We start from the raw sequence: 13,994 nt of genomic DNA, 5'->3' as shown, positions 1-13,994 counted from the left end.
CTCTGGAGCAGTCCCTCAGAGCTATCTGAGATGCTGTGTCCCAGGCTTAAGTCCTCAGTTTTGTCCACCGAACAAAACATAATCCTCAGCTTTCAGGTTGTGCGCTTTTTTCAGTTGGCAGTTTAAAATGGACTTTTGCTGTCCCCCCAAACCAACAAGCAGTTGAAAGATTTGTCTGGATATCCTCAGGCTCAGAAGGGACAGATAACAATGGGGTGTAACCCTAAGGGACTGGGCCACGGAGTTCAGGATACCAGGCACTGCCATGGTTCCCCTGAGCTCACCCTAGCCCTACCCCCCAGCTTCAAGTCTGGGAATATCTGGCTGGATTGAAATGCAGCCTCAGAAGCCCCAGGTGACCCAGAGCCCAGCCCCCCTCACCTTGGTTATGCAAAACAGGGCCAGAAGGAAGGTTCCAAAGGAGACACCAAATGTGAAGAGTTTCCGGTGTCGTTTCAGGACCTGGAAGTCGTCGGCCAGGCCCGTGATGACCGCCTCCATGCCTCCCATCTGAAGGGAACCAGGCAGGTGGGATACAGAGGTGAATGAAAAATGTTGTCCAACATATCAGCAAACAAAGGATGCTGCAGCCATCAAGCCATCAGCCACTACTGCTGCCCCCGCAAAGGTGCACCTGAGGGGACTCAGGATGGGAAAGAAAGGATACTGGCTCTAGATAGATCTGGTGCATATCAAAGGAATGATTTCAATGAGCCCAGACTCTTGCATCTTCCCATATATAGAAAAGCACTAAATTCATTAACTTGAGATGTCTGGTTTTGTTTAACAGTAATCTTTTGATGCTCTGACCACCTGGTCTTTGTTGCAAAAACTCCTACATATCCTGGCTCCTCCCTGACCTCTTCAGAGCAGTCCCTCAGAGCGATCTGAGAGCCTGCCTCCCAGCCTTGAAGTCCCCAGAAAGTCTGCCAACTGAAACATAATTCTTAACTTTTAGGTGGTGCACTTTTTTTTTTTTTTGCCGCACCACGCGCATGCGGGATTGTTAGCTCCCCAACCAGGGAATGAACCCGTGCCCCCTGCAGTGGAAGCTCGGAGTCTTAACCACTGGACCACCAGGGAAGTCCCAGGTTGTGCATTTTTTTTTTTTCAGTCAACACAGGAGTGAGGGACTCTCTGAACCCCAGTCTCAGGCCTCCCGGCTCCCTTGGACCTCCCGCAGCCCTGGACTCATGAACCCTGGAGGCTGCCTTGCTTCTCTAGAGAAATCAGCAGATCCTCCCTTCTCCCCATCCTCTCACCCTACTTCTGCCCTGTTCTCAACCAACCTCAGAACTCAGAAACCATGTGGGAGAGGGTGAAGAGATAACTCCTGTCTCCCCCTTATCAACAGGGACCTGACTCCTGTCCGCTCACTCAGCCTAAGTGGATGCTGATGAAATACCGTGGGAAGAGTGGTTGGTTAGAGAACAAGAGTTCTAGCCACGCCCTCTCTGAATTCAGTTTCCCATCTGTAAAAGGAGAGTATTGGGCTGGCTTATCTGAGGTCCCTTCTAATGTAGAGTTCCATGATGTCAAGTAGGTTTCTCTTGGTTCTTGGCTTTGGCCTAAATCTTGCCTTTCTGAGTGAGTACTGATTTCCTTGTTTGCATTTAAATAAGGTCTTCTGCAAACAACTACTGATCAGGGGCTTGAATGCGGGGGAACTCTGAGTAGTGTGAGTGTATTTAGGGCAGGGAAGGTCAGGTCTAGTGGTGTCTGTAGGGGGATGGTATCCCCAGCCAGGTCACTCACTGAGCTGTCAATTCCCAGAGCCAGGAGCATGACGAAGAACACGACAGCCCAGAACGTGGATCCTGATAGGGTGGAAATGGCTTCTGGGTACAGGATGAAGACCAGGCCAGCTCCTGTAAGAAACGTCAAGGACCTCATTAATAGCTGGGACTGTTGGTCTGAGCTGCAGCTGATAGGAGAGCATTTTGAGGCCCAACAAGCCCCAGCCCAGCCCCATGATGTTTGGGCAGTCGTGTGTAGATGGAGCAAACCAAGGTCTAAAGATGACTGATGAAACCAGCTTCAGCCTGAGTTCACCTATGCACCAAGGAGGTTGACCTCAAACAACCAAGCCAGAGGGCAGTGCCTCTCCTGGACAGCTACAGGCAATGGTCCTCAAACTCCACCTCCTGCACCCCATGAGGGATCCTCTTACTCTCAAAACTTTGTGATTTTCAGAGTCCATCAGAGGCAGCCCCTCCCCAAGTCTTGGCCTGTTTGTGGCCATAAGAATATGAGAAGCAGTGGGGAAGGACACAAGCTGGTTGAACAACTTCAATCGCCTGAATCTCAGCTTTCTGATCTTTAAAGTGGGTCTATTAACACTTGCCTAGTAACACTGCAAGAACTAAACCAAGATATGTCTTAGCACAGGGGCTGGTACAGAGTCAGTGCTCCCAAATCTATCTGGTCTGGCCTGACTCAGAAGATGATTCTGCCTGGACTTCCTAATGATGGCCTCAAAGAAAGCGGGCAGCTGGGAAAGCTCCGTGTCCAGTCCTCTCAGTCCCACAGCCACAGGAGAACTGCTAAGAAAGAGGTGAGTTTTGCAGCCCCCGCCTCCTCAGTGGGCGAGTCTGCCCACCCACCTTCAGTGGCCACATCCTCAATGTTGACCTTGTGTTCATGGGCCATGTAACCAAGGATGGAGAAGATGGCGAACCCAGAGATGAAGCTGGTGACACAGTTGATGGTGCTGGTGAGCAGGGCATCCCTGAGAGAAAAGAAAGCACTGTTAGTTCAAGTGGTCTGACTCTCCCCAACCCCGCTTATGGACTGCTGGATCATCTATGGAATCCACGGCTTCAAATGCCAACCCCCTCTTCAGCGTCCCTGCTGCCACATGGGCCCCCAGCACCCCACCATCACAGGGTCAGAAACTGTAGGTGCAGGAAATAGGTCAGCAGCTTCTGGATGAAACACTTTAACACCAGAGCCTGATATCAAACTCTTGCTGGGAAATCGAGGCACCAGCCTCCTTCCTCAACAAACTTTCTGTGGCTCCCCAGTGCCTCCCAACTTTTCACCCAGGCATTCAAGAGCTTTGCTGAGATGACCCAAACTTCTTTCCAGGCTTATTTCCCATGACTCCCCAACACGTACTCTCTGAGCAAACCAGTCAACTTGCTGGTTCACAAACACACCACATCCCCTGGCTTTGCTCATGCTGTAAGTTGTCCACTCACTCCGTGTCTGCCTATCCCAACCCTAACTATCTTCCAAGGCTCACCTCAAATGCACTTCTGTGCTCTTGCTGACCCCCCATCAGATGGCTGATCACCCCATTTCCTTAGCCTCCCTAAAGCCTGTCCCACTGGTATGCATTCATCCTACTCTGTCTTGTACCAGGGAGGTTATGATTCTGTCTTAAGCCTTTGATAGAGAGGGATGGAAGCAGCCCCATCTGTGCCCATGTCTGAAGCCCTCACAGCACTGGGGCTGCAGCAGGCAGCATTAAATGCTTACAGGACCAGGTGATCTAGAGCATGGTCTTCTGACTCTATGGCACTGAGCAGACCTCTCATTCTGCTGTGTGGTCTTAAGCTCTGACCCTGCTAGGCCCTCACCCCTCAAGCAACCAGCCTGGATATTCCAACCTTGTCTGCCTGGGCATCAGATGGACAGACAGGCAGTGCTGGCTGCTCTGAAAGCCACACAGTGCCCCTCTGTCCCAGCTACCCACCCTCATGATATCCCAGTGTCAGTGGCCTCAACTTTGCCAGCTCCTCACCCTGCATCTATTTGGGAGGTGTCCTGAACTGACATATGTTCATCAGGACCCCCATAGGCCATGTTGGGGTTCACAGAACATCCAGGATGGTCTACTCTGCTTCATTTCATGGGGAAAGAAACCCAAGCGGAAAATTTGACTTGTCCCAGACCAGAGCCCTCTCTCCCATCCCTGCAAGGGTTGATTCCCAGGATTTAGAGCTTTCCAGAGCCCCAGGGAGGATCTTACCTATAGCAGTTGTTGTCAAATTTGTTGTAACTAGCAAATGCAATCAAGACACCAAATCCAGCGCCCAAGGAAAAAAATATCTGAGTTGCAGCGTCAATCCATACCTGAAATGGGCGGATAAAGGCCATCACCCTCTGTTTCCACAGAATTTGGTTACCTCACTGCTCCAGAAGGGCTGGGAAGTCCCAGGGATGCCCTAAGACCTGAGGAAATGAGGTCTGAACTAGAGATCGGCAGCCATGCAACTCCTGCTCTCCAGCAGCCTGTGCAAAATCACTGTGGAGAGAGGCTGGGGTCTCTCTAGCATCTCCCAGCCTTGGGTGGTCATGAGTGAGCTCACCCCAGAGGAACTCACTGGCTCAATTTGACATCCTGATTTTCAAAGAAAGTGAATAAACAAAATGTTCTAGACTAGAATGTGGATAGGGCAAGGGCAAAGGGTTATGACTATCTCAGCGGTTATGGAGACAACATCTTCAGAAAGGGGTAATGATTCCTAGTAGCTTCTACCAACCCATAGACAGTGGTGACTCCTTGGTGGCCAGTCTGGTCTACTTCCTTCATCTTTTGGATGATGAAACTGCATGGCTGGAAGCCCGGAGATCTGAGCTCCTCTGTAGCCTCTCAGCCTCATGGTCTTGCCCTGGTCAATTTCACTGTCTATATCTCAGTTTCCTCATCTGTACAGTGGGGATAATTTTACCTAGCTCACCAGGACTAAGCCACAATTTGGATTTGTGAGACTTCTGTCATCTCCCCACTTGTGCTATTCTAGACTTCCCCTGCTTTGTAAGCAAAGGGTGTAATGAGAGAAGCAATCTGACGGAGGAAGATATATCTGCTCCCTGAGACGGCACTCAGGCTGAGTTTTTACTGTCCAGAAAGACTTAGGATATTTAAACAATGCAGAACAGATAGAACTCTGACTTGCTTCCCAATTTACAAGGCTGTTTCATGTCTTACGCTCTGTTATTTTTCTGACAGTTACTAAGGAAGTAGGGTTTTCTCTTGGTTACTGGGCTGTAACAGAGTTGTGCTGGGACAATGGGAGGTGTGTACTGGGAGGCATCCGTTCTAATCCTATGTTGATCTTGCCTGCCAGGATTATTATGGGTTCAAGTAGAGTGTGGGGAAGTCTTTGGGGATTATGAGGGGAAATATTGAGGTGTGGTCACTGAGGCAGACGCGAGGGAGGAGGTTAGAAATAATCTCAGCTGTGATTTGAAAATGCTCAAGGCACTAGGAACCTCTAAGATTGTCCCTGTTCCCAGCCTCACTGTGCTACTTTGGACTCCACTCCAAAGTCACCCCACCTTCATTGTAATCGCTGCCTCTGGGCAGGACAGTGAGCTGGAGGGGCTGCGAGGGGAGAGTCTGCAGGGTTTGGGTCTCCCTGTGGCTGATGCCACTCCTTATGCCAACATCACAGATGGTACCAGAGGCCAGAGTTGGAGACCAGAGTAGAAATAGGGCTAGGGTGGCTGGGGTGAGGCTGGGGCCACGGCACAGGGCAGAGGTAAGAACCCAGGACAGGGTATTGCTTTCCTTGAAAGGAGGGGTCTGCAAAGGCCACTCAACAGAACCACAGATCCCGAGCCATCAGAGCTGGACAGGCTCACGGAGACTGTCAGGTGCAAATCAAATTGGCCTTGGTCAGGTAGAGAAGCTGCAGCCCAGAGTGGGAAGGATCCATCCCAGGCTACGCAGAGCTGGGACCAGATTTTCTTTCACTGCCTGCACCGAGAACCCTCCCCAACCCTGGCCCAAGGGTGGGTGGTCACTGGGCACTGACCGTGGCCTCTTTCAGACGGTAGAAGTCGATGTGCAGGTAGGCGTTGATGCCATTGGAAGCGCCGGGCAGCGTGATGCCGTGGACCAGGAGTACAAACAGCACGAGGTAAGGCAGCGTGGCCGTGATCCACACCACCTGGCGGTGGGCAAGGTCGCAGTGAGGGCCCGACTCTGCCGCCAGCGGGGTGGGGGGCTGGCGGGGGGCGAGCCAGTCACACCCTCCCCACACGTTCCTTCACACAGTACGCGTGCTAAAAGCTCCACCTCTAGGCCAGGCCTGGGGCACTCCAGGACAGAGGGGACAGACCAAGGCTGCACCCAATGAGAAAGTCAGCACCCTGGGGGCACCGCTGCCAAGGAAGCCAAAGGCAGTGAGGACGCAGACTCTCTCGGTGCCCAGCGCCTCCTGCTCTACCAGCTTCCTGCACTAACTAGCACCCTCACCTTTACGCCCTCCTTCCTCCCTTCTCTCCCCCTCTCGTTTACCTTCATTCAAGCGTGTCCTCCTAAGCTCACCACCCAGGGAGGGACGTGGCTGGGCAGAAAGCAGAATCCCTGCTGCTCTTTATTTTGGGATGGATTTAGGGCAAAGACAAACTGCCTCATCCAGAAACCCATAAGGGAAAAAACTGTCCCTGGACTGAAAAGAGACACCAGCCCACCCTGCCCACGATGAAGAAACAGAGAAGAGAGGCGGGGAGAGGAGAAGGCTGCGTAGGCTTCCTCGCTGTTCCTTCTCACCCCTGACTATACATTACACGACTCTGGGGGAAGTTATAGACAAAAATGTCCAAGTTCAGACTCCATTTTTGGAGTTTCTGATTTAATTGGTCTGGGATGGGGCTTGCACTCCATGCTTTAAAAGCTCCCTCAGGTGGATGCAGGGGACAAAGACAGGTGAGGATCATTTATTGAGCAATTTCCATCTGCTAGCCCAGCAGTGAGGACCTCTCACCCCATCCTCCCAGCTGCCCTGGAGGCGGGCAGGATCATGAACTGCCCTCATTTTGCGGGGTGAGGACACTGAAGCTTAGGGAGCATCATTCATCCCGAGGTCACCCATTAGTGAATGATGGTGCCGCGACTCCAACCCATCAACCGACACAAAGCCATGTTCTTAATCACTCACGCTACTGCATATTTGAGACCCACGTTCAAGTCCTGGCTCTGCCAAGACGGCTGTGAAACCCTGGCCCTCTCTTGGCCTCAGCCTCCCCATCTGTACAAGCAGGCTGGAGTACATGGCTTTGGAGAACCTTCCAGTTCAACACTTAGGCGTTTGGTACAGGCTTGTAGTTTCTAAGTGCTGGTTCAGCCAACACCTATGAGTGGGGGGTGGGCAGACAGGACTCCAGGGCGGCAAGTAGCACTGTGTGCACACTTGCCCGATGCCCTGGGGGCTGACTGGCCTCCGCCCTCTACCCTGCGGTGGTCGGTGGGCCAGGGTCACAGAGTGTGTGGTCTGCGGTAACCCCTTTCCCTGATTCAGACTGTACCTCGCCCCCCAATATCCCAGCTGCCAGCTGTGGAGCCATCTTCCCAAGAACAGAGCCTCCACCGGCCAAGACAGGAAGTTTGAACACTTGCAATTCATTTCAGGCCAGCTCTGTGGCTTTGGCAGCCTGCTAAGAAAAGATCCGTGTCCTGTTCCAGACGTAGTCTGGGAAGAAATAAGCAATGCTCTTGGTTTTCTCATGAGCCAGAGTATAAAAACAATGAAAGACAGGACACTGCAATGTCCTGCATGAAGTTCCTTATTCTAGAAAGCCCCTCCCTATGGACTGCAGGGGTCCTCGCCTGCTCTGGAGGCAAAATGTGGGCAGGGACTTCAGGCGACAAGTTTCCATCTGCGGGGGGCTTCCTAGGGCAACACTCCTGCCCCACTCGTCATTACACTCCTCAGGGGAGGGCGTGAGTCCTCCTCCTCCAAAGGTGACTTTGCACAAAGAAACGGAGCATGCGAGTCTCCCCTCCTTTTCTCTTTAGCATCAGTCTCCCCATAGACAACTCAGGCCTGCTCCAGCCAAGTGCTAAACAAGGTGGGGCAGGCTGTACCCCTTTGGCGATGGCTACAGGAAACTTAATCTTGAGGTGTAATATTAGAAGCCCGTGGTGGCCCCTCACCCAGGCCGGCAGCAGTATTAAAGCTCATACACCTTCTGCAGCTCTGCTGCCTGCAGAGGCCAGGAAAGCCCTGCTTTTGATACCCAGGAGAGGCCCAGAGAGACTGGACAAGGCTGGCCTGGGGCTTCTGTAGTTTTGCTTGCAGCTGAAAACCCTTTCCCTCTGCCCCATCTCTACCTGACCTAGCCCAATGCCACCTTCTCCATGGTCTTTGCAGACCCTCTCAGTCTGAAGACTTTCCTTCTTCCACTAATGTAACATCTTATGGTTTTTGGACCATGGGAACTCATGGTAAGAAAAACCTTATTTATCGAGACGTATGGCTTGCTATAACTGAAATGCAAAAATTCCACAAGACATCTCTATCTTTAGTATGTGCAATGCACGCTGTTATTATCTAGACGATTTCATTTTGAAAAATTGTGGTGACCCACTAAATTGATTTAATGACAGTTGAAAAACCCACAGTTTGTATCTCAATTAAAGTGCAACCTACCTGATGTAAAATTGTTTTCAAGGTAAAGTTAAGTTTTTTAAAAAGCAAGATCTGGGCTTCCCTGGTGGCTAAAAAAAAAAAAAAAAAAAAGCAAGATCTATAATAGTGTGTATAGTTTGTGACCATTAGTGTTTATTGAAAGGGGGACACACATATGTCTCTGAACGGAGATGCAAGAAAATAATAACATTGACCTACACTTACCTGGCTATAACACACATAATACCACAATCAATTGAATCTGTCTTATTTCTTCTTGCATCACTAGTACTAGCATCAAGCCTGGCACATAGTAGGTATCCATAAATGTTTACCGAGTTGAATTCAAAAGAACACTTAATGAAGTTCCCCAAACTTATTTACCCACCTACCCTTCTTCCTCCCTTCCCTTCTTTCCTCACTACTCCGTCAATAAATATTTACTGAAGACCTACTATGTGTCAGGTGTTGGGATGGTTGTGGTCCTAGCCTGGTTTTGCTCTATCTTAGAATTCCTCCAAGCCCTGGTCTGCATTTCATTTGGGTTCTTCCTTGGGGCAGATACCATGTCTCCAATACGCTGATAGGAAGTTCCACTTCAGGCTCTTGTCAAATTTCATTCCTGTTGGCTGCTGGTCCCCTGTCACTATCTTTGCTATCTATGGCATAACCAAGACTTTAGGAGAACCAGAGAGAACCCTGATGCACCCCACTTTTCAAAATCAGTAGCCTAGGGCTTCCCCAGTGGCGCCATGGTTAAGAATCTGCCTGCCAATGCAGGGGACACAGGTTTGATCCCTGGTCAAGGAACATGCTGCGGAGCAACTAAGCCCATGCGCCACAACTACTGAGCCTGTGCTCTAGAGCCCGCGAGCCACAACTACTGAGCCCGCATACCACAACTGCTAAAGCCTGTGAGCCTAGAGCCCATGCTCCGCAACAAGAGACGCCACTGCAATGAGAAGCCTGTGCACCACAAGGAAGAGTAGCCCCCGCTTGCCACAACTAGAGAAAGTCCACGCGCAGCAATGAAGACACAACACAGACAAAAATAAATAAATAAAATAAATAAAAAAAAATTCAAAATCAGTTGCCTAATGAAGCTTCTCATAAATTCATGCCTACCTGATTATTGTTGCCTTGTAACCCCCAATGAACATACACACTGTGTATTCCACACTGACTCTGGGCTTTACCACAAGACTTATCTTGTTCATTGGGACAATAGCAAGCATGATGAAAACAGAGACTGGAAGAGCTACTTGTACATTGGGGCTTGTCTGCTTGGAACATGCTCTTGGAACTCAGCCATCATGCTGTGACATACCCAAACTACAGGGTGAGGCTGTATGGAAACTACCCAAGGTGCTCTAGTTGACAGCTCCAGTTAAGCTCCCAGCCAGTACCAACTGCCATCCATCAGTGTTAGCCATCTTGGAGGTTCCAGCCCAGTGAATCCCCCAGACATGTAGCTCAGGCAATATCACATGGAGCAGAAGAACCACCTTGCTGAGCCCAGTCAACCCACAGAATCATGAGAGGTAATAAAATGGCTGTTATTTTACATCTCTACATCTTGAGGTATTTTGTTACACGGCGATAGCTAACCAAAACACTGGACAGAATATTTCCCAGCTACAGCCTGTTTAATACAGCCAAGCTCCACACGGACCCACAGGGTCCAAATGGAGCTGTTGTTCTCATGATATTCGTCAGGCTCAGAATCAATGTGGGCCATGACCTGAGTATACTCCACCATGAGGTGCTGACTATGGGGGGCATTGCCACCTAAGTCAGAATGCCAACTCTGGCAGGCTCTCCTAGGTCATCAAACCCTGTGCTCCTCTCTCCAGGAAACGTAGACCCTTGCGAGCACTCCGCACTGTGTCAGAGGATGCCCCAGGATTCATCTAGATATCTTCTGGAGCATTCTCATTTATTCAAAAATTCAGAGGTGGGAACAATCAATTTTATAGTGAAGGAAATGGTTATATGCTAGAGAAGGCTGCAATATTTGCATGCAGTTTTAGTCCAGAATTTAAGATTTATCAAACACATGTCAACAGGTTGCTTTGGGCTTTTTCCAGAGACCCTTGGGGTGTCCCGTTCCCTGGTCTCTGCTATTAGGGAGGCTTTGGTGGGAAATTGTGAAGAACTCTGATCCGCTTGCACTCCCTTATCCTACTGCTGGGGAGTCCTGGGCTTAGGGAAGGGAGGGGATTCATCTAAAGTCTCCAGCAAGCCAGTGGTAGAGCTGGGGTGCAAACCCAGGTTTTGTACTTCTAGCACCACCTTTTCTTTTCACCAACTACCTGTTTATAGGTAGAAAAAAACATCTTTTTTGAGGCCAACCTCCCAACTGAAAGAGAAACAAAGATATTACCTTTCCTGATGTCTTCACTCCTTTCCAGAGGCTAAAAAACAGGACGATGACAACGACAATCAGACAGAGCAAGAGCTGCCACTGGGGCAGGCCGATGTCATGAATCCCACTGCTCTCGTGAAGGTGCAGGACGCCACGTCTGCGGGGAGGAGAGGGGAGCGGACCGGGGAAGATGGTGTCGTCAGGGAGGATGATCAAGGCCTCGACCACAGGCCAGTCCTCGAAAGTGCACATTGATGGAGACAGGCCCTCGGCTGCCCCCGCTACAGCCCTGCATCACTTGGACCTGCCCTGCACAGTCATGGCCTGTGCCCAGCACCTCCCTGTCCTGGGCCAGCAACTCATCTGGGGAGACGTCCCCACCCAAGGCTGCTTTTTAAACGGTAACAGAAGCTTTCAACATAACAAATATCTCTTGAGTGCCACCTGCAAGCCAGGTCCTAGGGAGATGGTGGTAAATAAACAGAGGAAAGGTCTCTGCCCTCATAGCACTCATGGTCTAAAGCAGTGGACACTGGAACATTTGGCAATGTCTGGAGATGTCTTTGATTGTCACGACTTGGGTAGGAGACATCTAGAGGATAGAGAAGTGAGACATCCTATGATGCACAGGACAACCTAAACATCCTATAAGGCACAGGACAGCCTCCAAAATTCCCATGTTGCTGAGGTTTAGAATCCCTGGTCTAGAGACTGAGATAAGAGTAAACTTTTCTCCTATTTGGGAATATCTACCCCAACTAAAGGTATGTGTATCCTCTGCTTTAGCAATTCCACTCCTGGGTGTTTGCCCAGTAGAAACATTGTACATATGTTCACCAAAAGACATGGTCTAGAATGTTCATAGCAGCATTATTCATAACAACCCCAAATTGCAAAATAAATATCTATAAACAGTAGACTACAGGGACTTTCCTGGTGGTCCAGTGGTTAAGAATCCACTTTGCAATGCAGGGGATGCTGGTTTGATCTCTGGTCGGGGAACTGAGATCCCACATGCCTTGGGGCAACTAAGCCCATGCGCCTCAACTAGAGAGAAGACTGTGCACTGCAACAAAAGATCCTGCGTGCTGCAACTAAGAACCAATGCAGCCAATAAATAAATAAATATTAAACAAAACAAAACAAAAACAGTAGACTACATAAATTATGATATATTCATAAATTGGAATATTATATAGCAACTAGCTCTGTATGGATGAATCTCACACACCTGATTTCGTGAGAAAGAAGTCAAAACCGAAAGAGGACTGCTGGGGGCAGGTGACAAGGCTGTGGACAAGCAGGTGATGGCTCCAGCCACATGGAGCTCCTGGGTGACAACAGCTGGTGCAAACATTCCCCATCTTGAGCCCTTTTCCTCTTCAGTAAAATGGCTCTCGTGAGGCTTACGTTGCAGAATGTGAGACAGTGCCTAGAACCCAGGAGATGCTCAGCGCCAATGGTCATTGTAACTATCATTCTGACTGAGTCCCAGCCTTTAAGGAGCAGCGAGCATTGGCAAAGAAGCTAAGGAGTGCCCAGAAAACTCAGCCAAGGGAGTCACTGTGGCGGGCTCCACTGAGGGGCTGGCTGGTGTCTTCTCTGCGGGCCTGTGGGAGAGCCGGTGAGTTGAGAAGGGACGGCCAGGTGTGGTAGGGACGAGATGGGGAGAGGGAGGTGGGTGGTGACAGGCAAACAGAGGAGTCTGCAGTGAGCGCTCAGGAATGAATGAGCAGAGCTGTGTGGCTGATCAAGGCCCACAAAGACCCGTGTCCCCATCTCCAGAACGGCCTTCATCCCCACTGCCCCCAGGCAGGATGCTGTGGACATAAACTACTCACCCTGCATCAACTTCCCTGAGCAATCAGTCTCTGTGTCTGGCCCCTCCTTGTCCTAGCTCTTGGAAATCAGCTCACCCAACACCCCCGTCCTCATGGCCCGATGCCAGGCCAGACCCATATTCTGTTCCTCCAGGACTACTGTAAAAACCTCCCCATCCTCCCACCATCCCAGTGTCTCTACCTCCAGTCAGCCTCCTTAAACCTACAGTCTGTGCTGCTGTAGAACCATCCGATTCATCTGAAGTTGTGTTCTAACTTTGTCACTCTTCTGCCCCCAAGTCCTCAGAGGCTCCTTATCACCTAGAACAGTGGTTCTCACTGGGGGCAATTTTGCCCCTGCTTTCCCTGGACACTTGGCAACAGCTGGAGACATTTTTGGTTGTCACAGCTGGAGGGCAGAGGGGTGTTACTGGTGTCTAGTGGGCAGAAGCCCGGGATGAGGCTAAACGTCCAAAATGCACAGGACAGCCTTCCCACCACAATTATCCAGCCCCAAATGTCAAAAGCATCAGCGTTGTGGAATCCTGGTAGAGAGGATAAAAACATATGCCTTTCGGAATCGGAGCCCTTTCTCAGTCGTCCTGTACCAAGTGCACCCCATGCCTTGCCACACCATGCCTTTGGCTCCTGGCGACCACCAGCCACTTGTCATTCCCGAATTATATGAAGCTCTTGTCGCTCTGGGCCTTGGAACTGTCTGTTCCTTTATGCCTAGAACACACTTCCTGGCCCAATGTGTCTGCCTGGTGAACTTCTGTCCCTGCTAGTGTGGGGCCTTTAGGGACTTTCCACCCCCTCACTTGTTCCCGTAAACCAATTCTTCTCCCTATCGTGCGCCACTCCTTCTCCCTATCGAAACCAATTCTTGGAGTTTTTCAGTTGACGGGGACTTGCCAGACAGCGGGTAATTTTCCAGTTGCCCGTAACAGGTATACGCCCTAACCGCCACAATGAACAGACAACTATAACGGCCAGAAGGTGGGACAAAAGTTCCTAAGCCAATGAATTCAAAAGTCACCACATTTACCCAATCATTGTGAGAATATACCCGCCCTATGAGTTAATAAACCTATAAAAAGTATGTGATTCCGCTTTTAGGGGTTCCCCATCGGCCTCCTGCGTGAGGTTCAGGGAACCCCGGTGCATCGGCTCCTAATAAACCTCTTGCGTGTTGCAACGGCTCTCGACTCTTGGCGGTTCTTGGGCGAGTTGGAATCCCTCGTAGACCGCTTGGGTCTAACACTAGTCTCAGCTCAAAAATGAGGCCCTGGCTGAGGTCCCTCTCCTATGCTGAGAAGGAGGGAGAGAGTGGGAGAGGGAGGGAGAGAGAGAGAAAGAGAGAGAGAGGAAGAAGGAGGAGAAGGAGGGGAAAGAGGAGGAGGGGGAAGAGTAGGGGGAGAGAGAGGAAAAGGGAAGGGAGGAGGG

At 50.4% G+C, this 13,994-nt stretch overlaps 1 protein-coding gene across 16 annotated transcripts in view; it reads right to left on the bottom strand.

Annotated features, from left to right (window-relative positions):
- The window catches only part of SLC6A2 (solute carrier family 6 member 2), a 70,264-nt gene that overhangs the window by 6,015 nt on the left and 50,255 nt on the right, over nt 1-13,994 (bottom strand). For all 16 annotated transcript variants that reach the window (XR_003003546.1, XR_003003544.1, XR_003003543.1 and 13 more), the window contains 6 exons: nt 10,747-10,885; nt 5,766-5,900; nt 3,974-4,077; nt 2,604-2,728; nt 1,756-1,868; nt 382-510 (listed from right to left, as the gene is read on the bottom strand). Coding sequence is in view for 2 of the 16 variants with exons in the window: in XM_024747416.1 (XP_024603184.1) it covers nt 382-510; nt 1,756-1,868; nt 2,604-2,728; nt 3,974-4,077; nt 5,766-5,900; nt 10,747-10,885 (745 nt within the window). In the remaining 14 variants the exon portion in view is untranslated. The remainder of the gene's footprint in view (nt 1-381; nt 511-1,755; nt 1,869-2,603; nt 2,729-3,973; nt 4,078-5,765; nt 5,901-10,746; nt 10,886-13,994) is intronic.

Source organism: Neophocaena asiaeorientalis, unplaced genomic scaffold (assembly GCF_003031525.2).
Source record: "Neophocaena asiaeorientalis asiaeorientalis breed wild unplaced genomic scaffold, Neophocaena_asiaeorientalis_V1.1 scaffold438, whole genome shotgun sequence".
Classification (NCBI taxonomy): domain Eukaryota; kingdom Metazoa; phylum Chordata; class Mammalia; order Artiodactyla; family Phocoenidae; genus Neophocaena; species Neophocaena asiaeorientalis.
This window is presented reverse-complemented; position numbering and strand designations above follow the sequence as displayed.